At 42.5% G+C, this 25,889-nt stretch overlaps 1 protein-coding gene across 1 annotated transcript in view; it reads left to right on the top strand.

Moving 5' to 3' along the window:
• INSR (insulin receptor) overlaps nt 1–25,889 on the top strand; it is a 145,682-nt gene that overhangs the window by 79,452 nt on the left and 40,341 nt on the right. Inside the window, exons 3-4 of the mRNA XM_073659848.1 lie at nt 13,257–13,578; nt 18,330–18,478. Of these exons, the coding sequence (XP_073515949.1) occupies nt 13,257–13,578; nt 18,330–18,478 (471 nt within the window). The remainder of the gene's footprint in view (nt 1–13,256; nt 13,579–18,329; nt 18,479–25,889) is intronic.

Genomic DNA, 25,889 nt, shown 5'->3' with positions numbered 1-25,889 from the left:
CACTGAATCATTTGGAAGCAGAAAAAAAAACTCCCTATACACAAAACCGTATCAAAGTCTGCACCAAAAAAAGTATTTTTTTATTAAACAGATATTTTTCAGCCTGAAAAATCCACTGAAATAGACTTATGTGAACATACCCTTACAGGGGTGGTCTGACGGCAAAGCATTTTTCTCCTAACTCCCTTTCTATTTAGTACCATAATTCTAAGCTATTTTGTAATATTTTTTCTTTAAAAATTCTCTTCCTTTCCCAAACTACACTGTCTAACAGCTATTGTATTTTTTTTCCCTATTTCCGGTCTGATGACAATTTGCTTGAGTATCGCATTGCATGCTGGGATACTCAAAGGAAGCATCATCAGGGGGCAGAGGCTCCCGTCACTGTCACAGCCCCAACCCCACCATGAAACGAAGCATCATCAGGGGGCAGAGGATGCGGTCACTGTCACAGTCCCAACCCCAGCATGAAACGAAGCATCATCAGGGGGCAGAGGATGCAGTCACGGTCACAGCCTCAACCCCACCATGAAACGAAGCATCATCAGGGGGCAGAGGATGCTGTCACGGTCACAGCCCCAACCCCACTATGAAACGAAGCATCATCAGGGGGCAGAGGATGCGGTTGCGGTCACAGCCCCAACCCCACCATGAAACGAAGCATCATCAGAGGGTAGAGGCTCCGGTCACTGTTACAGCCCCAACCCCAGCATGAAACAAAGCATCATCAGGGAGCAGAGGATGCGGTTGCGGTCACAGCCCCAACCCCACCATGAAACGAAGCATCATCAGGGGGCAGAGGATGCGGTTGCGGTCACAGCCCCAACCCCACCATGAAACGAAGCATCATCAGGGGGCAGAGGATGCGGTCACGGTCACAGCCCCAACCCCACCATGAAACGAAGCATCATCAGGGGGCAGAGGATGCGGTCACTGTCACAGCCCCAACCCCACCATGAAACGAAGCATCATCAGGGGGCAGAGGATGCGGTCACTGTCACAGTCCCAACCCCAGCATGAAACGAAGCATCATCAGGGGGCAGAGGATGCGGTCACGGTTACAGCCCCAACCCCACCATGAAACAAAGCATCATCTGGGTACAGAGGCTGCGGTCACTGTCACAGTCCCAACCCCACCATGAAACGAAGCATCAGGGGGCAGAGGCTGCGGTCACTGTCACAGTCCCAACCCCACCATGAAACGAAGCATCAGGGGGCAGAGGCTGCGGTCACTGTGACAGTCCCAACCCCACCATGAAACGAAGCATCAGGGGGCAGAGGATGCGGTTGCGGTCACAACCCCAACCCCACCATGAAACAAAGCATCATCAGGGGGCAGATGCTGTGGTCACTGTCACAGTCCCAACCCCAGCATGAAACGAAGCATCATCAGGGGGCAGAGGCTGCGGTCACTGTCACAGTCCCAACCCCTCCATGAAACGAAGCATCATCAGGGGGCAGAGGCTGCGGTCACTGTCACAGTCCCAACCCCTCCATGAAATGAAATGTCATCAGTGACGCTTGTTTCATGGGCGGTGCTGTCTCTGTGGTGTCACCCCCCCCCCCCCCCCCCCCCCCATGTGCAGTCTCCGCCTGTGCAATGAGTGCAGTGTCCGGTCTTTTCACTATATAGATGAATAGTAATAAGCCGGCAGCAGAGCGCTATCACTATTCCCTGCACTGACCAGTGACATCACTTGCAGGGGTGGCGCTGATCTCCTGCACGCCTGGTATAGTGACACTGCTCTGCTGCCGGCTTATTACTATTCATCTGTACAGAAAACAGACTGGACACCGCACTCATCACACAGGGGAGACACTGCACAAGGGAGACTTGGGGATATTTGTCAGTGCCTTTATCTTAATGGAAAGCCCCCCCCCCCCTTAATATGAGAGAAGTTTGAATTTAAGAATACGTTCAGGCGCCGCCAATTTTTTACTTTCTCATTCTCCCCTGTGAATCTGTACTGAAAGCCTTAGCAGTGGAGCATGGTTTAAGCCACCAGATCCTTCTTTTTCCCTGGGATATGGGTAGTACCGGATGTGCATGTCAGTTGCTTTTATAGCTTTTATATCAGTACAGTTACACATGCTACCAGCTGATGTGTAAACTCATATCTACAGTGTAGGGTAATTCATCTCACAGTTCTCTTAATAGAAGATTTGCGCTCAGCAAACTTCTAATATCATTAACAACTATGTACTGAAATATTTCTGAAGGTGCACATAGCTGTAGATAAAGTAGTGATATTTTTCTCCACTTCCGATCTGTAATGTCACTAACATGGCTGATAACCGGGAACAGGGGATGCATTTAAAGGGCTTGTCCACAACTCTTCTTAAATGTTGTACTCTCCAGTGTAAAATAAAAATAAAAGATACTCTCCTCCCACACCAGCGCCGTTCCAGCAAAGTCGGATTCTTGTTGCTCACTTGACATTGTTATGCCACGTGAGCACTGCAGCCAATCAGTGTCTGCTAATGGGCTACTTCTCTCACACTTTCTACTGGTGAAACTTGGACGACCAAAAGAAGTGTTAAAACTGTAGCCCATTAGCTGACACTGACTGGCTGTAGTGCTCACATGGCATAATTGTCACGCAAGGTGTGGGAAATACTAAGTGCAACATGAAGGGATGAGGGGAAGGGGGAGTGGAGACCTCCTAAGCTGATCTGATATCACCCTGTCTCTCCTAACGTCCCTATATTGGTTCCTCTCCAATCGCCGCACAGGAACCTAAAACCCTGTATTTCCCTAGAGCTAGGCCCTGGCTAGGGAAGGGGGGGGGGGATGAGCACTAGTCAGTCCCCCCCTAACCACTAAAGACAACAAGGTAGACCGATACGGAGGGAAGTAACTTAGCTTGAGCCGATTTCAGAGAGAAAGCACACATGTATTTTTAGCACCAGAGAGGAAGTAAGAACAGCACTTGCTCCAAGCTTTCACAATTAGAGCAGGAAGGAGGTAGCCGGTGGGTCATAGAGTGAAACCGCAAAGAAGGTGTCTGTAATGCCAAACGAAGAGCTCTTCTGCAACCAACTGCAGGGCGACTGTCACATCTGACACACCCATGACAATAATAATGTCATGCGAACGCCGCCAGACCCAGTGCCAACATAGCTGGAACGGCGCTGATGTGGGAGGTAAGTATCTGTTATTTTTACTTTATACTGGGTGCAGCATTTGAGAAGTGCTCGTCGGAGTGGTGAATAACCCCATTACCTCAAAAGGAATAGCAGCTCTGATCTCACTGCAGAAATATTAAAAGTTGAGCACAACAGACAATAGGGCTCATGCAGACGTCCATGGATCTACGTCTTATCCCCGCAGTGCACAGACTGGCCGCGGGTCTCCCGACCTGAGCATGACTACTTCATATATTTCTATGAGGCTGTTATGCTTCTGTTGGGAGACCTGCTGTCAGTCCGTGATCGGACCAAAATCCACATTCGTCTGCGTTAGCCCTTATTCCGCTCTGTAGCCACTATTACATATTGTGTCCAGTTCAAGATGAAAAATTTGATGAAAGGGCCTCTTTGAGCTTTGCTCAGAAAAATGTTGTTTTTTTTGCGCAAATCTGCATCTGCTCAGGTATGGATTTCATTTTTGTGATTCTAGGACAGTTTAAAACATCACCAAATTTAAAAAGAGGTGTGCACCTTTTTAATTTGGTGAAGTTTACTCCAATGATCTTTTATTTAAAAAAAATAAATAAATCTGCCCCAGAATTTTGTTGTAATCCCTTGTACAGTTTACCCTTTGTGCTAGTGCTCGAGGAGTTAAGTGAACAGGAATGCAGAGGTGACTCACAATTTACAACATACTTCTAAGGTATACTCCACCTTTTTTCAACCTTTTCCCACAGCTTACCTAGCACTTGATTAAAAGGGTGCATTTACATTTTGTTGTGTTTATTTTTATTTTTTTTTCATTTATTTTCAATTATTAGAGAACCCTAATATACGGTACACCAATCGGCCTTAGGGCTCTTTCACATGTTCGTGTTTCCAGAATGTGTGGTGACAGTTTCCACATGTACTGGAGACACTGACACATCCAGACCCATTCAAATCTATGGGTCTGCGAACATGTCAGTGTGTTTCCATGGATTGTGTGTCCGTGTGCTCCACACGCTGACATGTCCGTTTTTTTGCGGATGCACTGTCCGCAAAACGTCCCACATGGATGACATTCGGTTGACAAGTACCGGCGCCTGGGAATCAGCGCTACAGTTAGCGCTGTTCCCAAGCGCCGGGTGTTGAACAATTCATTTAAGAAAAGTCTCACACGGGACGTCACAGGAGGCTGCGTCACAGGAGGCTGGGGCTGCACGCACGTCCTTGCAGCGTCTATCAACCATGGCAACCTACTGGAACAGGACACCATCAAGGGAAAGCTACAGTTTCTTGCATTGCAGTCTTGGATCCATGGAGATGAGTGCAGCACCGGCAATCTGCTTCTATCTCTGCTGCCACTGCTTCTAACTGTAAAACAAAATATCGTTGTGGGTGGGGGGATAGAGGCAGTGAGAAACACCAGCACCACCCCACAGCTTCTAGCACCATACTCAAACTAATCGTAATGGCGCTGGTGTCACTCACTACTTCTATCTCTGCACCCAAACGCCTTGTTTCTCAGAAGCAGAGTGCCGACGCTGCACTCACCTCTTCAACAGCTTCTATCACAATAGATCCAGGACACCTTCAGAGGGCGGAGACTACTTAGGGAAAGTATAGAGAAACAATCGCAGTGCAACATACTTGGCTGGATGATAAACATTATTTTGAGATATTTCACTTTCCAACTGTCATCAAGAACATTATAAAGCAGTGTATATGGTATGCTTGACATATACTGTACTTGATGATTTGTAAGAAGGTTAGACAGGTAGTGGTATTGGCCCTATTTGACTTAGATACCCTGTTTTGATTTCTTGGGTACCTTGAATCAGTCATAGCTGTAGTGATTGGTTTCAGTACTTGCTACAGTAACGTACTGTCTTGCTCATTGAGATGAATACTGTTTATTTTAGTGGTATATACAATAAAAGTTACATTTATATGCTTAACCGTAATATTGATACTTGGAAGGAACAGTTCTGTGATTGATATTAAAATCATCAGTCAGCCAGCCCCCTCCATACATTGCTCCATTCACATGCCACCATAGAAAACGCTGTCCCACAGGACGGAAAGGAAACTGACCGTGACGTGACCCGGGTTAGAGAGGTTAGCAGAGGATCTGGGTACCTGAATTAATTGAATTGAATTATTAGGAAGTTCTTTAATTTTTTGGGTGCTCCTCATGCCAGCAGAAAAGTTCAGTCTGAAACGAATCGGTCACCCCCCTGGGACTTTTCAGACCTCTAATATGGGCATACAGGTGATAGAAATGTAAACCTATACTTACCTGTATGGCCTATATTAGAGGTCTACTTGCGTTGATATATCTTTTTATAAAATCCATTTTCCTAGGCTTGGGGACCGGAAGAAGCCAAGAAATGCCCGCCCCTATGACATGCACTCTCGATCTGCACATCCCACGCATGCGCAATGCGCCTATAACTTAGCCTAAACCTTACGGCTTATGTGCCCACGATGCAGAAATGCTGCATATTTTTTACGCTTTTCCCTGGCAGGAGAAACTCATGCGGATTTTACATGCATTTTTCCTGCCAGGTAGAAGCGTTTGTGAAGCGTCTTTGCATGCATTTCTGCATGCGGGTTATCAAGCGCTTTTCTAAGCGATTTTAGCATCACATGGAAAAGTGCTTGACAACTTGGTTACACTATGTAAATCCATGCAACCGGCATGGATTTATATAGTATGACGAAGTTAATAGTTGAAAAAAAGAATGAATAAAAAAAAAAAAAAAAAACTTAAACTCACCTTCTGATGTCCCCCGATCTTTTCTCCGATGCGTCCGGTCTCTTGTGCGGCTCGCGGTCATGTGAAAGGACCTGCGATGACGTCATTGAGTCATGTGACAGGTCACGCGACTGCCGACGTGAGTATATGTTTATTTTTTATTTTAAATTCTTTTTTAACAGGTACCATGGTACCCGGATCTGGAGGAGAGTCTTCTTCTCTTCTCCTGACCCGGGTACCATCCGCACATTGAATCGCTTAATATCTGTGTGCACATGTAGTGATGCGGATATTAAGCGATTCAATGCAAGTCAATGGCGGCGATTACGCTGCGTGTCTGCAAAATTAATGGACATGCTGCGTATTTTTCCGCAATGACAATCCACAGTGGAAATTTCCGCAGCATGTGCACAGCACATGCGGATTATCATTGGGGGGACCATGGGGCACGTATTACCAAGCGTTTAAGCGTTCTTGCTGCGGAAATTCTGCAGCAAAAACGCTTGAAAAACGCATAGTGGGCACGCAGCCTTAAGTTATACAATAAGTTAAACAATAAGGTTTGGTCCCCACTTCCTCCCAGATAGTTGCTAACTATCAGGATGCCGGGAGGAAGTGGAGACCAAACCTCATTTTTGCGTGTGCCGGTCACTGGAGCGGAAGTCATAGTGACTCCCCGGCGCCTGCGCTCTTGAGCACAGCAGTAAAATAGGGCAGGGAGAAAAAAAATGCGGCTTAAGTTATAGGCGCATTGCGAATTTGCGGGATGTGCAGATCGAGAGTGCATGTCATAGGGCCCTGTGACGTGGAGGGGAGGGGGGAAATAGTTAAAATAAAGTAGGTAGGCGGGCATTTCTTGGTGTCTTCCGGTCGCCAAGCCTAGGAAAATGGATTTTATAAAAAGCTATATCAAAGCAAGCAGACCTCGAATATGGGCCATGCAGGTAGGAATAGGTTTACATTTCTATCACCTGTATGCCCATATTAGAGGTCTGATAAGTCCCAGGGGGTGACAGATTCCCCTTAAGGCATGGACTCCACAAGACCTTTGACTGTTTTCTGTGGTATCTGGCAGCAAAACATTAGGAGCAGGCTTTGGGAGTTGGGCCACCATGTCATTATTGTGAGTGCTTCACCCGCTGTCCTACGTTGGACTACTATTTAATAGTACAATACATACTAAGAACTAACAACAACACCCATTTTGCATCTAGGTGCCATCTCTTCTCCAGTTAAGTGATGGATGCACACCCAGCTGTCCACATAATGAAAAAGAACACGATTTATTGGAGCAAGCCATCTTCCATTGCCCTAGAGTCCAATTGCGATACTCCATGTGCCCATCGTAGGGTTGTTTTTTTTAGAGGTGAATAGGGGTCAGTATGGGCTCTCTGGCCCACATTAGCTTTGCCATTAATCTATGCTGCAGTAGCTCTTCTGTGGGCTCAAACCTGGCAGGCTAGACTTCACTACTCATGTGGATCATTGACACCTTTTGAACAGTTGTCTTTTATGGGACGACTTTTGGTAAGGACTAACCAGTTTCTGCTGGAAACACCCCAAGACGTGGTGTTTTGGAGCTGCTCTCCCTTGGTCTTGTAGCCTTTACAGTTTGGTATACTGATTCTTACACTTTTCTGCTTCAGCACATAAACTTCAAGAGTTGACTGTACAATTACTACCAAATACATAGCACCCAGTGACAGGTGCCATAATCCCTTCTTTTAGGCTGGGCTTGCACATTTTCCAGCAGTTTTGGATTGTGGTTATTGACAGAATGCTTTTTACAGCTGAAACGTAACAAAAAGAAAATGTTCCACCCTGCGGCCAATAACCAGGGTCTGGGTTGACAACTGTCCAGAAATTGCAGGACAGTCTGTAAAAATAGGGCACATTTTTTGCCCAGTCTGCAAAAAAAAATGTAAGGTGTTTGTGATTTTTTTTTTGAAGCTGAAGAAACATACAGATAATTTTGACTGTAATTGTCATCATTTTGCAGTTTAATTGAATGCAGTTGATGTCTTTATATCACAATTATGGGTTGTAGACCTGTATCACTGATAATCATAATGATTTATGGTGGTTTTCCAAGGTGTCCATAAAAAGTATTGTCTGTCCGTGATTTTTTTATAAGCTGTCCAGAAAAAAAGGCAAGTTGGCAACCCTGAGCAGGTTGCACAACAGTTTGGCTGTAGGGCACACTGCTGCAATGTGTGTTGCCAGTCTGACTGATCTGGGTACAATGCCTATTTCTACCACTCCCTTAGATCATATATAGCGAGTCATTCTTCAGGCTTTTCTCTGAACTGGGAAAAAAAGTAATGTCCCTATTGTCTACAGTGAGCCTCTCCATCTTCTGAAGTGGCTGATAAAAGGGAGCAAAAGTTTTCGTTTGCCTATACAGTAAATGGAGATCAGCCTTTACTGTAAAACATGCAGTCTTTTCTCTTGACACTGAAAGGGTTACTGACCTTCCAGAAAGCAGCAATTCTAAGCATGGAATGTATGCAGCTGTGATAAGTTCCCTTGCCTCCTCCCTCCATTTCTGGTGTCTCTCCATTACTGAACCTCTGTGCTCTCTGCTTCACCTATTCTCTACCCGCTCTTAGTGATGTCTGCTGTGATGGTACGAGGACTGGACAGGATGAGATTATGGCAGGTCCTGGTAACTTCCCATAGTTACCCACAAGTGAATATTTCTATGGAGAATGCTCCTAAGAGCTGTAGGCCGAGCGATTGCACCGAAAACAAGTTACTGCATGCCTGCAACACGCTAATGCTGGTGTATTCACACTGTGCGTTTTTGTTGTTTTCTGCTAAATTGTCGTATATCACCCAAATGAAAACTTTTTTTTAAAATAAACTGCACCATGTACCTATACCTACATACAGCACTTTACTGTGTTGTATTGATGACAGTGAACACTGAAATTGAACTCCAAAAATCCCGTATCGGCACAGAGTCATCTCGTTAACTCAGAATACCCTACAAGAAGACTCGTTGGGGCTCAAAACAATACCTCAATGCCTCTTTGACAAAAAAACCTGATTCCAAGCCCATGCCAGCTCTCACTCTGGTCACATAGCTTATATAGCACCGAAAAACTATTTAAAGAAAATCTGTCACCATTTCTGAATTGTCTATTTAAAGGGAGTCTGTCATAATGTAGGGACAGATACCCTGATTCCTGCAATGTGTCACTGACTGGGCTACTTTATCTGCTTTAGATCTAGCAGTTCTCTGAATGCTGATCTCTGTATTACCCCGCCCACACCACTGATTGGCAGCTCTCTGTGTACACTCTGCATAGGCAGGTGGTGGGGTGAGGTTATAAAGAGCTTCTGAATATGGAGGACAACATGGCAGCAATTTTATTAATCCTCTAGTACTCATTTCTTGCTGATTTAAAATAAAAAAAAAAATCGCTATTTTAATCAAAACCACAGCCCGTAAGTGACATATTGCTAGAATTAGGGTCTAAGCCCCTATATCATGCTGCGCTCAGATAAGGTGGTGGTAAAAACCTAGTGACCGATTTCCTTTAATTAAATACCTGTTTTTGAAATCGTATAAAAATTCCAAATAATCTTTCATTAAAAATCTGGCTTGTACCACTCTGTTATTCCTCCTGGAAAAGTACAAGTGTTAGGAGTTGGGCTACGAGCCCATGATCAGGAAGAGCAGTGTTTTGGACACAGCGCATTTGCATTCTATATTACAAGCACAGTGGATGGGATTTATAGAAATCCCATGCCCACTGTGCTTCTATTTAATGCTGCGTAAACTCACCAGCGGCGCGGATTTACAAGTCGCCGCATGTTAATTTGCTGTCGATTTTGACCAATTGAATGTCATTTACGTACGTTGGATCCACATGTACTGACAAACAAGTGCGGCAATTAGAACGCAGCGTTTTGGACGCAACAAAAATATACTGCGTCCAATGCGCTGCTATTCCTGATCGTGAGGACGTAGCCTTAGCATTCCTCTTGTCAAAATAAGTGTGTTGCCATGTGGGTTAATACAGATTGGAGAGTCAGACTGTGTAAACTCCCACCCCCAACTAGGAACAATCATGTCTTATAATTTCCAGGAGTAGTGACAGAGGAACAGCACAAGTCCGTTCTAAAGCTAGGTGCACAACTGTCATTCTGCCGCCAGCTGCTGATGGTAAAAGCAGACAACCCTGCAGGTCAGGAGCTGCAGCATTAGGGAACTGCTACTTATGCTTTCCACTACTATAAGGAGGCTTCCTTTTCCTAATTGAGTTGACATTTGTGTAGAATAGTTAGCTTTGGAAACTGCTAAAAGCCAGGTAACAATAACCTACATTTGTAAAATAGCTTTATTTCTTAGATCTTCCGGTCTTGGCTTTTCAGCGAGGGCTCCATTTTGTAATTGACAGTCAGACACCCATGTCTTTGGTATGCAGTATGGCTGGAATTACCGGCCTTGTCAGAGGCCCAGGATCAGATTACTGGAAAAAGAGGGTTTCTGCTTTTTTCCTTCTGCACAAAGGCAGGCCAGCTTAGAGCTGTAGGTCTTTAATAAAGGCTCTTGGGTGCTGTTGCATCTACTCCTCTTCTGGCTTCAGCTATTTCTTCTGTTGTTCCAGTGTTGTCTAATGCCACAGATTTGCCGCAATTTTGGAACACATGACTTTCTTTTGTTTGTTTTTTCTTTTTTTTAACTTTTGTGTAAAATTTATAGTTAACTGCACTTTCAGTGAAGGCTCTGTTCACACTATGATTTGGACTTAAAATCAGAAATAATTGTAAAAGTGTCACACATGTCCAGGGCATTTACCAAATGTAGCCATACAGCCTCATTCACTTGTTAGATGCCACAAGACTCCTTTTGTCCACTGTCGGGGCGGCATACGGTTTTATTTTTTTATCTGGTCTTACCTTTGTGGCTAATGGACAACCTATGGTTTATGGCATTGTCGGAGCTTTATATCCAAGTTTTCTGCTGAGGAACTCTCACAAAGTACAATTGTGACATATAGCCATAACCTTTTTTTATGCTGCTGCGAGATGTTAGTGTAAAGGAGTTGTGCACTACCGTACAACCCAAGCTTAATTCATGAGACTGTTTTTATTTTAATCTATGATAATGTCTGTAAAGTGCTGTGGAATTAATGGTAAAATAAATGACTAAATACTCGCATCCTGCAGCTGCGCCGTTCCAATGATGTTCCCGGAGAGAGACGCGACTTATGGTGTCATGTGCTGGCTGCAGACAGTGAGTGGCCACTCCATAGGCTACCAGAGCGGACTTCCAAAACAGGCTTTCAAAAAATGCATGTCATTTGCTTCCAAGCCCCCAAAAAACACAAAAATGATGTCGTAAGGATGTGGTTTTTTTACTGCAGGCAAAACCTGCTCTCTTGGCAGTAAAGAATTCTGCGTACAAAAAGCAGGTTTTGTGTTGTTGCTGCTGTTTGTGGTGTGGACTATATGCATTTGTCTTAGTTTTATTCATCAGTAAAGCAGGAGGGTTGATTTTTTATCTTTTTTTGCACTGCCCATTGCTTTCTATGGTGAAAAAAACAGTGCAGAAACACTGAAAGAATTGACATGCAGCAATTTTCCAATTCAGTCAGGAAAACAAACCAAGCGTGTGCATGAGATTTCTGAACTCTCATAGCTTTTACTGGTACTATAAAAAGCAGCTTTTAATTTGCATCAAAAAACGCAACATGTGAACATAGTCTAAAGGGTCGTTGCTTCTGCTGTGCGCCCTGAACTTCAAGGACTTGTAGTGTGATAGACTTCTAGACGTGGTGTAAAGTATTGTGTGATCCTTTAATGTGTGCGTCTTGTACATTTTTCTCCTTTTCTAGTAATTACATGCATATTAGGACACTATTGATAAACCCCCCATTGTGTCTCCAGCCCGTTATCTGTGTATGTAGAAATGTGACCAGCTTTTCTCTATGGTAAATGTATCCGATGACGTGTGCTGGGGCTGCATCTGCCATGTGTTGTGCTGTGTACACATGTACTGATTTATTAGTTCTGCTTGTTCATGGTCACCGCTGTCCCCATTAGGCCTCACAATCTCTATTCCTTATCCAGCAGATCTCCTTCCCTTTCCCCATACAGACCAGGCTTCTTTCATGCAGCTCCTTCCTGTATGGCATTGCTTGCTCCTTAATCACCCTGCCTGCAGCAGTGTACACTTTAACATTTGTACTGTGCACTTCCCCATTCACTTGTTAGCCACACCTAGCATTGAAAGGGTTATTCAAGTACTGTAGTTCCTTTTTACACAGCACATCAAGGTTTTAGTGGGTAGGGGGAAGCTTTGGAAGAGAAAAGGGGGTGTTGCGAATAGGAGGGCAGATCCCAGGCTGGGCTGTTTCCAGCAGCCTGGTGATTGGGTAAGTGTAAGGGCGACACTTTGGTGGATGTGGAGTCCTGGAGTGGAGTGTGGCAGGAGCTGGAGGAGATGCACACTGACCTTATCTGCTTATGTGCTCCTTCACATGTGCGCTCTCAGCACTGCCCAGTGTGGAGGCTTTGGCCGTAAACACCTCATTTTCTGCTTAATAACAAGGATGTGGATGTCCTCCATGCCGTCAGCTTGATCCTGCGTCTATAGACTATTTTTTATCTTTTGCATTCCTTATGAAAACCACAGTAGCCACCCATTAGGTATAATTGTTGCTACATAGCGTTGTATAAGAAATGTTTTACAAATCACACGTATGTTCTTAGGCCGTGCTCACATGTCCAGCTGCAATCCGCTGGCAAAAAAGTTCTGCAGACACACCAGTTAGGCCCTTTTTAAGTAACTGATTTCTGCTGAATCCGCTTTTCTAACATTGAAGTCTATGGAAAACTGATCCGAATTAGTCCCCCGTTTTTCTTTCATTTGTAACAGATTTGCTTTTTTGCTTACTGGATCCAGTAATCAACTGGACATGTGAACATACAATAAAATTAAAACCAGCTGTAAAAAGCTAAAACCCCACAGTATTTTGGGCACATATGTGGCATGTAAGATCAGTTCAGACCATGGTGCGTCTATACTGATGGTACATTACCCTCCTCCTGGAATTGTTGTGACTTAATGGAGAGATGGCGACCCTGCAGCAGGGCTCAGCTCCTAGTGGACCCCAGCATGGTTACGATGGATGTGTCTGCCATATGCTGTGATTGTGATACATGCCCCGTATTGTTAGTGCAGTCACTTGCATCCAATTAACCTGATACTTTTATATTCCTAGTTCTGCTTAAGGCCGGATCAGATGGCTGCTCTGCCACACAGAACAGCATCATCAGCTGTCGGTCGCCCTATATGTAGGGAAATTGAATGAAAAGGGGGAAGACAAGGAACTATTTCCTTTCTTTAACATCTTTATTTTCTTTCTTTTGACAGTTTGTCCAGCTGCATGCAAGTACCATGGTTGTACATCCGATGATCGATGTTGTCACAGTGAATGCCTGGGGAGCTGCCTGGAACCAAACGATCCAACGAAGTGTGTGGCATGTCGTAATTTCCTTCACGAGGGAAAATGTATCGAGGCTTGCCCACCAGGCTCATACAGTTTGCAAGGATGGCGTTGCATCAGTTTCAATGAATGCCAGATACTTCGCAATAAATGTCAGAATTCCACAGATAGCTCCTGTCCACGGTATGTCATTCACAAGGGTGAGTGCATAGCGGAGTGCCCGTCTGGGTACACCACCAGCGCTACCAGGTTAGTACCTCATTATCTGCATTGTTTTGGATTGAGAGACGAATTTTAACACTAGGACTACTGGACTCGTGACCCCGCCTAGAACTACTGAAAGGAGTCATTTTGACTCCTTGCTTGTTTTCGTTTATTTTTAGAGTTTCATTTGTGGTTATTTATTAATAATTATATTTTTTGTAATGTATTATTATTGTGAGATCCAACAGTAATGCTTTTGATTGTTTTTTTTCTGCTTTTCTTATTTTTCTACAGAAAATAACAATAATTATAATAGACGTTTTTCAAACATTTTTTTTTATTCAAGTGCACACATATAAACAACAACTGAAGAACAAAAAGCAGAGAAAATGTAGGTGGAGGAGCATAAAAATGAAAATATGGCGCAGAATTCACCTTCTAAACATTTGGTGTTTCGCATTTTAGGCATTGCCTTTGATTTATGGCAGTACATTGCCCACACAAAGACTTACCACAAGTCTTACAATTTCCGACAGATCTATTTTTCTTGCACTTTTCTTTGATCTGGCAAAATTTTGTTTGAACCATCACTTCTGAGCATGTAGAAACTTGGGACGTGGAACCCTTTTCCCTATCTGTGACATAAGGACCACTCAACTCTCTCACAAGCGTTTGCAAAAATGCCTTGCGTGACATTTTTTGGTGGGTAATCTCCTTGAATATTATCCATGCATTTATACCCGCAAAGTCTAAGGCATTTTCAAATGCATGAACAGGCCATCTCCTTGTGCATGTTCGTGTGGTATATTTTCGTGCCATCTGATCCACTACATCTACTCCATATTTTGTTTCATTGTAAAACTTTACCGTTTCTGGAGTTTTTTTAGCGGAATCAGACGCAACAACATCTGGATGGACGGAACTCAAAATGACAACATTTTTGTTGGGCTTTCCTTGATATACTGTAAGTGTAAAATTGTCTTCATTTCTAAACACTTTAGTGTTGTACAATTCCTCTTTCATGGATTTTATTTCTTTAGGCACTTCTCGCCTTATCTTGTTCAGTGTTCCCACGATGGTTGTTCCTTTGCTTTTTAGCTGTTTAGCTAATTTTACTGAAGTAAAATAATTATCGGTTGTAACATTGCGACCTTTTTTCAAAAACGGGTCCAATAACTTCATTACCACATGGTCAGCTAAACGGTCCTCAGCACGGCGTGTGTCATCTTTGCCTAGATAAGGGAAGCCATTTGCCAGATATTTGCTCCTCTTATCAACAGCTAGCCAATATTTGTGGCCATATTTATCTGGTTTGGAAGGCATGTACTGCGTGAATGGACACCTAGTTTTGCTTGGGAAAAGTTGCTCATCCACCATTATGTATGGGCCAGGTTTGTAACACGCAATACAATTTTCAATAAACCTGTCCCACACAGTAGAAAATAGAGCAAACTTGTCCGTTTGCAGTCTCTCCGATCGAGTAGATTTCTCATCAAATCTGAGAAACCTCATAATTTCAACAAAGCGGTCCCTAGACATTGTCGCTTTGCAAAACGGTATTCCCCAGTCATTACACCAAATACTGCTAATCGAGTGACGGTTCGTGCCAGATATTCCACGAGCATAGAATATCGCAATGAATGCATCTAGCTCCTCATCAGATAGAGTAAACTGTAAATTATTGTTCCTGCATGCTTCTGCAAGCGTACAGTTCTTTATATGTGTCAATATATATGAATCAAAAAATAAACGCCATGCGCTCAAAGGACTATCGATAATGATATTTCTTCTGGCGTATCCTGTAGGGCCAGGTGCTTCTCGAAGAATATTTTGGCTGTCACGCCTACCAGGCAAGTGTTCTCCAATTTCAACAGGTTTCCATTGAATACCATCCGCTGAAACTAGTATTCCTTCAGATTCGCCTTCTCTGGTGTTTGTTGTTGCATTACCTTCGCCGCCATCGTTATCTGTTGTTCTTTCATTTCTGGGACGTTTTGCTGATTTTTTCTGTCCACGACCAGGAGGATGGTCACGAGGCAACATAACTGCATGAGCCCGATCCCCAGTTGATGTGCTTGGAATATCTGTAAAAAAGTTGATGAATATTTAGAATTTTTGTTTTGTAAGGGTCCGTGCACACTGGCTGGATTAGCGGCGGAATATCCGACCGGATATTCTCACCACAATCCGGCCCGTACCTGCCCGCTCAGGTACAGAGCGGAGTTTCATACCTGAAGCTCCGCTCCGAACCCCGGGCTGGAGCCGCTGTCTGGGACGGAGCCGTGCTCGCGCGTAAGCAAGCGCTGCTCTGTCCCTGACAGCGGCTCCAGCCCGGGGTTCGGAGCGGAGCTTCAGGCATGAGCGGGCAGGTACGGCCTGTATTGCGGCAAGAATATCCAGATGGCTATTCAGCCAGAATTCTGCTAGTGTGCACAGGCCCTAACTCAGTGTGTGGAAGAACATATAAATACACATAACTACTTACCTTCTGGATTTGTTCCTTCTGAGTCTTCAGATTCACTTGATATGTTCTGAGGAATGAAATCTTCATCACTGTCAGAATCAAATACATGTTCCTGCAATTCGGATTCCGATTCATCCTCCGGTATGGATTGCAAAGTAGCCAGAATATCCTGAGGCTTTATCAAACGTCTTCTCTCCATATTCCTCACAAATTCCATAATTCTATATAGTTCCCTGCTGAAAAATAGAAATGAAATGAAAACTAAAAGAAATAATAACTGTTCTGCCACCTTCAAAAGTAGGTGGGCTGAATCAGTTGACAGACAGCTAAACTATTTCATAACAATTCATACCTGTATGAGTCTTCAGAGCTCGTATGTCTGCGTCTGTTCTCTTTGTCTCTTCAGCTGAACTGAAAGTAAAGTTACTATCCAGAATACTGTCTCCTGCTAGGACCTTAGAAAAACACCACCCTTCATTAGCATAAGATAAGAGCCTAGAGTAAACAAGCTATTTTGTTCAGCATTACACAGTAATACAAGCAGGTAAAACACAAGAAAATGTGAAAAGTTGACATGTAAATTGAACTACATCTATATGAACATCAGGGTAAATAAGACAGAGTGAAAAAATTATGCACAAAACTTTATAGCAACATTTAGTGACAAAAGGACCTCAAAATATAGTAGGGAGTCAAAATGACTCCCTTCAGTAGTTCTTGGTAAATTTTGAAAAAAACGCGCAAATTTTTCACCAAAATTATTTATTCTCACAAAATCTTTTTTCACATCATATTTGAGGAAAAGTCACCGAGTTTCAAGCCGGAATTCTGAAAAATGTAGTCACAGAAGAGAAATAAAAAACGAAAGGAGTCATAATGACTCCATCAGTAGTTCTAGTGTTAATTGATTGATATCTGTAGGATAAATTAACCTCTTCATCCCCGAGCAATTTTTCAGTTTTTCCTCCACTTCTTCCAAGAGTCATAACTTATTTATTTTTCCAGCCATATGAGGGTTTGTTTTTTGCGAAACGAGTTATACTTTTGAATGACACCATTCATTCTGCCACATAGTGTACTGTAAAACGGGGGGAAAAAAATTCCAAATGCGGTGAAAATGCAAAAAAAAGTGCAATTCCGCAATGGTTGTTGTGTTTTGTTTTTTATTTACCGTGTTCACTATATAGTAAAACCGACATGCCAACGCGATTCCCAAGGTCAGTACAAGTACAGAGATACCAAATATGTATTTGTTTGTTGTTAATTTTTTTCACCTTCTTAAATATATAAAAAAAAAACAAGAAATTTGTCAATCAAAAAATATTTTGTTTTGTCTCCATTTTCCAAGACCTGTAAAATTCTCATTTTTCGGGATCTGGGGCCGGGTGAGGGCTTATTTTTTGCGCTTTGAACTGATGTTTTTATTGATACCATTTTGGGGTAGATACAATGTTTTGATCGCCCGTTATTGCATTTTGTTGCAATGTTACGGCGACCAAAATAAGTAATTCTAGAGTTTTGATTGTTTTTTTTCTCGTTACGCTGTTTACCAATCGGATTAATTTTATTTTATATTTTGATAGGTTTGATCTATCTGAACATAGCGATATAAAATGTGTATTTTTTTTAATTGTTTTATTTTTAATGGGGCAAAAAGGCGATTTGAACTTGTGGTGTTTTTTTTTTGTTTACTTTATTTAATAGTCTCCTTAGGAGACTTGAAGCTGCTTGATTGTCCGATCGCCTGGGCTATACATGCTGAAGCACTGTTATGTATAGCAGAAATCACATCGTGATGACAGGCAAGGGGGTCTTCAGAAGACCCCATCTGTTATGACAACTCATAGGCACTCCACAATCACGTGACTGGCGCTGATGGGCGGGATCAATGACGACCTTGGTGTTTGCGCGTGTTAAATACTGGTTATTTAACTGTTAACTGGTTAACAGCCACTGCTGGATCTCCGATCCACTAGCGACTGTTAGACACTTGATGGCTGATTAATTCAGCCATCAAGTGCACGGAATGATGCGGGCTCAGCACCAGAGCCCACATCAAAGGCAGGGACACAGTCAATGACATATATGTCCGTCAATGGTCGTGAAGGGGTTAAATGGTTGCATATGAACCCAATAAGATGTCCCCCAAACAGAGAAGTGTTGGACAGGGTCACATTAATTTACGTTCATTTGTGGTATTGTTGAGATTTGATTTTCAAAAAATATTAATATATGATCGGATTATATATTAATCCATATGGTCAACTTTTGCAAAGCTTTTCTTGTCTCAGACAGATTTCTATGCATAATTCTTATTTTTTTCTTATTGCAGTCTGACTTGTGAACCATGTGAAGGTCCCTGTCCGAAGGTTTGCGTAGTGGAAGAAAAGGAGAAAGTTATAGATTCTGTGACTTCTGCTCAAGATCTCAGAGGATGCACAGTAATCAGTGGGAGTTTAGCCATCAATATCCGGGGTGGCAGTAAGTATTTATTCATGATGTCTAATAGGGTCAGATTTCCCTGGAATTCTCATAGCAAATGTTCTATTATGGAATTGCTGTTGATACGCAGTGTCGTGTATCTAATCCCCATCATGTACAGTGCTGGCCAAAAGTATTGGCACCCCTGCAATTCTGTCAGATAATACTCAGTTTCTTCCTGAAAATTATTGCAATCACAAATTCTTTGGTATTATTCTCTTCATTTAATTTGTCTTCAATGAAAAAACACAAAAAGAATTGTCCTAAAGCCAAATTGGATATAATTCCACACCAAACCTAAAAAAGGGGGTGGACAAAAGTATTGGCACTGTTTGAAAAATCATGTGATGCTTCTCTAATTCGTGCAATTAACAGCACCTGTAACTTACCTGTGGCACCTAACAGGTGTTGGCAATAACTAAATCACACTTGCAGCCAGTTAACATGGATTAAAGTTGACTCAACCTGTGTCCTTGTGTGTACCACATTGAGCATGGAGAAAAGAAAGAAGACCAAAGAACTGTCTGAGGACTTGAGAAACCAAATTGTGAGGAAGCATGAACAATCTCAAGGCTACAAGTCCATCTCCAAAGACCTGAATGTTCCTGTGTCTTCCGTGCGCAGTGTCATCAAGAAGTTTAAAGCCCATGGCACTGTGGCTAACCTCCCTAGATGTGGACGGAAAAGAAAAATTGACGAGAGATTTCAATGCAAGATTGTGCGGATGGTGGATAAAGAACCTCGACTAACATCCAAACAAGTTCAAGCAGCCCTGCAGTCCGAGGGTACAACAGTGTCAACCCATACTATCCGTCAGCATCTGAATGAAAAGGGACTGTATGGTAGGATACCCAGGAAGACCCCACTTCTTACCCCGAGACATAAAAAAGCCAGGCTGGAGTTCGCCAAAACTTACCTGAGAAAGCCTAAAACGTTTTGGAAGAATGTTCTCTGGTCAGATGAGACAAAAGTAGAGCTTTTTGGGAAAAAGCATCAACATAGAGTGTACAGGAAAAAAAGAGGCATTCAAAGAATAGAACATGGTCCCTACAGTCAAACATGGCGGAGGTTCCCTGATGTTTTGGGGTTGCTTTGCTGCCTCTGGCACTGGACTGCTTGACCGTGTGCATGGCATTATGAAGTCTGAAGACTACCAACACAGTGTGAGAAAGCTGGGTCTCCCTCAGAGGTCATGGGTCTTCCAGCAGGACAATGACCCAAAACACACTTCCAAAAGCACTATAAAATGGTTTTAGAGAAAGCACTGGAGACTTCTAAGGTGGCCAGCAATGAGTCCAGACCTGAATCCCATAGAACACCTGTGGAGAGATCTCAAAATGGCAGTTTGGAGAAGGCACCCTTCAAGTATCAGGGACCTGGAGCAGTTTGCCAAAGAAGAATGGTCTACAATTCCAGCAGAGCATTGTAAGGAACTCATTGATGGTTACCGGAAGCGGTTGTTCGCAGTTATTTTGGAAAAAGATTGTGCAACCAAGTATTAGGCTGAGGGTGCCAATACTTTTGTCTGGCCCATTTTTGGAGTTTTGTGTGAAATGATCAATGATTTGATTTTTGCTTCATTCTCTTTTGTGTTTTTTCCTTGCAAGCAAATTTAATGAAGATAATAAGACCAAAGAATTTGTGATTGCAATCATTTTCAGGAAGAAACGGAGTATTATCTGACAGAATTGCAGGGGTGCCAATACTTTTGGCCAGCACTGTATGATGCAACCCACCGAACCACATATCTAATCCCATCATGTGTGATACAGCCTGCAGTGCCGCGTAACTAATCCCCATATCATGTGTGATACAGCCCTTGTGCCACATATCTAATCCACATCATGTGTGGTACAGCCCGCAGTGCCGAGTATCTAATGCTCATCATGTGTGATACAACTCGCAGAGACTTGTATCTAATCCAAGAGTGTGATACACTCCGCTGAGCCCTACGTCTAATTCCAGCGAATGATGTACTCTTTGTATCTAATCCCATCCTGTGTGATACACTATGCTGAGCCCTGTATCTAATCCCATTAGGTGATACACTTCATGTATCTAATCCCAGGTTTTCATGACAAATTTCAGCCGCTGCTTACCCTACTGTTTAAAAATGGAAAATATCAAACTAATAACTAAATCATATTTTATACCATTAAAAAATATATCAATACTTTACATTTTTTAAATTGTTGAAACATTTTTTTCCATGGCACATTGCATTGAAGCAAGACTTGCCCAGGCGCTAGTTATATCGTATTTACCTTTTCTGTTGTATTTTCAACAAATGTTGAGTTTTTAAAAAGCTCTAAAGTCTTTGAATATAAGACCTCATACACATTAGATTAAAGTTGATGAAAATGAACAATTGAAACCAAAGCTATTGTTTGTCAGGTAAGAACGACAAACTTGAAGTTTCCAGTGTTTGATTTTTTTTTCTTTTCTGCCAACAGTAATGTAAAGGTCTTTTGTTCATAGAAAGATCAGTTGTCAATGTACAATCTTCTTTGGTAAGAATATTTCCAGAAAGATTGTTTGTTCTTCGCCCTGTAGGGATTTGTACGCACTGAGCCGCGTTGGAGGTAGGCACGGGTTCACACAGTGATGCAGTCTGCGAGTTCAAACAAACTGGTGGTTTATTTAGTGTCCATACACCAGTGAGGAAACAATAGTAACAGCCTTTTCCTGGCACAAAAAGGAAAAACAGAACAAAGCTCAAAATAACAAGTCCATGCAGCACGGCCTCAGCCGTTTAACCGCTTCCCGACCGCCCACTGTACATAAACCTCTGCGCTGCCTGGGCTCTGTGCAGCGCCGACGTTTATTAACGGTCGGTGGTCCCACAGCCCTCAGGACCCCCAGGGTCCTGCAAGTGCAGCGGGTGCGGAGCAGAGCGACAGCTCTGACAGGGGACATCATCGGGACCTGATTGGATCAGGTCCCAATGATGTTAACCCTTTGCTATCTTCTATATGCCGCTGTCTATAGCGATCGCGGCATTTAGAAGATAGCGAGAGGAGAGGGGGTCGTCCACTTACCTCTCCGACGGCCCCCTGATGTCTGACAGGACCTGCTGTTGTCATGGCAGCCGGGAGGTCACATGACCGCCTCCGGGTCTGCCATGTACGGTGTCCTGCTAGCTGAAGTCTAGCAGGAGACACTGACTGTGAAACTGTCAGCAATGCTCTCATGCAATGCAATACATGTCTATTGCATTGCATGAGAATAGTGATTAGAAAAATAAAAATTAATGTCCCATACAGGACTAAGTAAAAATGTAAAAAAAAGTCTAAAAAATGTTTTCAAACTGTTTAAAAAAAATCACAAAATAAATAAAAATAAAATATTAAACCAATAAATCCTTATATTTATGCAAAAACAAAAAAAGTACACATATTTGGTATCGCCGCGTCCGAAACAACCCGATCTATAAAACTGTCACACTAATTAACCCCTTCTGTGCACACCGTAATAAAAATAAAAAAAGGAGCAAAAAACGATGCTTTTTCATCATATCGCCAAACAAAAGATGGAAAAAATGCGATCAAAAAGCAAAATGGAAATAAAAATGGTACCGCTGAAAACGTCATCTTGTTCCGCAATACAGCTCCATGAGCCGAGAAATAAAGTTATAGCTCTTAGAATAAAGCGATGCAAAAAAAATAGTTTTTCTATAAAATTGTTTTATTGTGTAAAAGCGCCAAAACATAAAAAAATATACGGTAAGTGTAGTATCGCTGTAAACGTACTGACCCGAAGAATAATGCTGCCTTATCACTTTTACCACACGCAGAACGACATAAAAAAAACCTCAAAAAACAATTCCTGAACTGTTGGTTATTGTTAATTTTACCTCCCAAAAAAACTGAATAGAAAGCGATCAAAAAATGTCACATACCCAAAAATGGTACCAATAAAAATGTCAACTCGTCCCGCAAAAAACAAGCCGTCACATGACTGTCGGCCGAAATCTGGAAAAATTATAGCGCTCAAAATATGGCAATGCAAAAACTAGATTTTGCAAAAAAAAGGGTCTTTTAGTGTGTGACAGCTGTCGGTCATAAAAACCCGATATAAATCTGATATCTCTGTAATTGCACCGACCCGAAGAATAAAGTAATCTCATAACTTATACCGCACGAGGAACGGTGTAAAAAATAAATAAAACCAATTCTTCACCTGCTACTGATTTGTTTATTATGTCTCCCAAAAATCGCAGTAAGGCGCAGAGCCTTACATTTACCCCAGAGTTTCTGTGTAAATCTCTGAAATACGTGATTCAGACAGAACCCGTGACGGAAGATTCCCTTTAGAGAGGCAGATATAGGCCACTGTGGATGCCGTCTGGCCTGTGATCCCACGGTGTCAGTTTTTTTAGGCGTGCATAAAAGTGCGGTTGGCCACAGTTTTGTGCACTTCAGAAAAAAAGGACACCGCTAAACGGGCCAGACGGAGTCCAGAGTAACTCTGCTGCCTCATTACAGTGAATGGATCCCGCAGGGGTTTCATCTGAATTACATCACTTGGAAATTTAGATGGAAACCCCGATGTAAGTGCTCAGCCTAGAGCGCCGGATAAATGTTACGTAAAATGTTCCCAATAAAAGCTTCAACTCAGTCCTCAAAAAAAGCTAGTCCCCACTCAGGTCCATCATCTGTTAAAAATATAAGGGACTTCCAAGTTACTGGTAGCAGAAAGGCTCTGGAAAAGCGAAATGGCCCTTGCCCCCCAAAAGAAATTCAGAAAATTTTGTGCTCCCAAATCCAACTGCCTATTCTACAATAATTTGTTCTCCAATTGTCAAATAGGACTCCGTCCCCCCCAGATCTCGCCATATGGCTGAGCGGTACGATACAGCCACATATGGGGTATTGCCACTTTTAGAAGAAATTGTGTGACACATTTCGGCACCATTTTAACCCATTGCCCTGTGTGAAAATGTAAAATCTGAGGGTAAAACATTTTTTTGTGGTAAAAATATAATTATATTTTCTTCACTGCCCAATGGTATAAATTAAAAAATGTAAAAAATACTCACTACTTCCCTAGATGAATTCCTTGAGAGGTGTAGTTTACAAAATGGGGTCACTTGTGGGGGTTTCTGCTGTTTTGGCATGTCAGCGACTCTTCAAATGTGACATGGTGTCTGCTGCCTATCCCAGCCAACATAGCACTCCTTTCTCTTCCGAACCCTGCCGTACACCAAAGCAGTGGTTTTCCCCCACATATGGGGTATCGGCGTGTTCAGGAGAAATTGCACAACAAATTTCTTGGTGCAATTTATCCTGTTACCCTTATAATAATGCAAAATTAGGGGATGAAAAACATTTTTGTGGGAAAAATGTGAAAATTTTATTTTTACAGCTCAATATTATAAACTTCTGTGAAGCACCTGGGGGTGCAAGGTGCTCACCACACATCTAGATAAGTTCCCTAAGGGGTATTGTTTCCAAAATGGTGTCACTTGTGGGGGTTTCCACTGTTTAGGCACATTAGGGGCTCCCCAAATGCATCATGGCGTCTGCTAATTATTCAAACAAATTTTACATTCAAAAAGTCTAATGGCGCTCCTTCCCTTCCGAGCCCTGCAGTGCGCCCAAACAGTGGTTTTCCCTCACATATGGGGTATCAAGCACGCTCATGAGAAATTGCACTACAAATTGTGTAGTCCATTTTTTCCTGTTACCCCTGTGAAAATAAAAAAAATTGGGTCTAAAGTAACATTTTTGTGAAAAAAAGTTAAATGTTCATTGTTTTCTTCCACATTCCAAAAATTCCCTTGAAACACCTGAAGGGTTAATAAAGTTCTTGAATGTGGTTTTGAGCACCTTGAGGGGTGCAGTTTTTAGAATGGTGTCACTTTTGGGTATTTTCTGTCATATAGACCTCTCAAAGTGACTTCAAATGTGATGTGGTCCCTAAAAAAATGGTTTTGTAAATTTTGTTGGAAAAATGAGAAATCGCAGGTCCACTTTTAACCCTTATAGCTCCCTAACAAAAAAAAATTTTGGTTCCAAAATTGTGCTGATGTAAAGTAGAAATGTGGGAAATGTTATTTATTAACTATTTTGTGTGACATATCTCTCTGATTTAAGGGCATGAAAATTCAAAGTTTGAAAATTGCTAAATTTTCGCCAAATTTCCGTTTTTTTCACAAATAAATACAAGTGATATCGAAGAAATTTTACCAAAATCATGAAGTACAATATGTCACGAAAAAACATTCTCAGAATCAGGGGAATCTCTGAAGCGTTCCTGAGTAATTACTTCATAAAGTGACAGTGGTCAGAATTGAAAAAATTGGCCTGGTCACGAAGGCAAAAACAGGCTCTGGCGCGAAGTGGTTAAACAAAATGCTTTTCTCTGCCTCCAGCAGAGTCTGAGAAGCACATGCAAGGTCTGCTCACCTTGCCCAACACACACACACAGATAGACTGAGACAGGCGCAGCTGTCTTAAATTAGCCTTCCAAGACCTGGACTGGAGGTAAGTGAGCTGCTGTTCCACCCAGCTCTTTCAGCTGCTCGTAAAACCCGGCCCTGTAATCCGGGCTAATTAAATTCCTCTCAGCACTATGTGTGCTGGAGCCTGCTTCTCCGGGTCCTACATCACCAAAGCTTGGCACTTCGGGGACACATACCTCCCGTCCACGACCTGTCCGGTAGCCACCTTACAGCCCATTGTCACTGAACGTGTATGGCCTGGTTGAACGACTTTCGGTCATCATGGATTAAGTGTGTATGGTTGTGCCTACATTGGGTCCATAAGTTAAACAAACTTTAATTGAATGTGTATGGGGGCCTTAAACTTGGCCATTACTACATACGTTTTTCCATCATACATTAGGTGTGGGTGTATGGAGGGGGATGCCTTCACTTGCTTTTGAGGCTATGTTCACACAAGCTTTTAAAAATTCATCTGATTTGCATCCAGAAAAAGAATGACCTTTCATCTTGCCGTGCTGTCCATTTGACATCCATAAGATATTTTGTTTATACATCAGTAGTGAATTAAAAAAAAAAACTGTTTCATGTTGTTAATAATGGCAATATGTCCATAAAAACTGATGTCACACAGTTGAGATTCAAGGATTACATTTTTTTAATTTTTGCACTAATAGACTTTTTGAATAGGCAAATATAACCCAAAATACAGAAGAGACTAGGGCATGATGCGGAGAAAACAATCCTCCACACAGGATCACCAATGGAAAAATGAAAAGTTACAAGTTTCAGAAAATGGCAATACAAACCAAATTTAGTTATTGTGTGTGTTTTTTGCCTTTTTTAACAAAGTTCTGCCGTGGTGTGCAGAATTTTACTGTGCAAAAAAGCTTTCTAAGCCAGAGAAATCTGACAAATGTATCTAACGGACCCTGCATTGCTCTTGTGAAGAAGGTTTCCAACTGAAGT

Source organism: Phyllobates terribilis, unplaced genomic scaffold (genome assembly GCF_046119375.1).
Source record: "Phyllobates terribilis strain yellow unplaced genomic scaffold, ASM4611937v1 Scaffold_1__5_contigs__length_1240528914, whole genome shotgun sequence".
Lineage (NCBI taxonomy): Eukaryota > Metazoa > Chordata > Amphibia > Anura > Dendrobatidae > Phyllobates > Phyllobates terribilis.
This window is presented reverse-complemented; position numbering and strand designations above follow the sequence as displayed.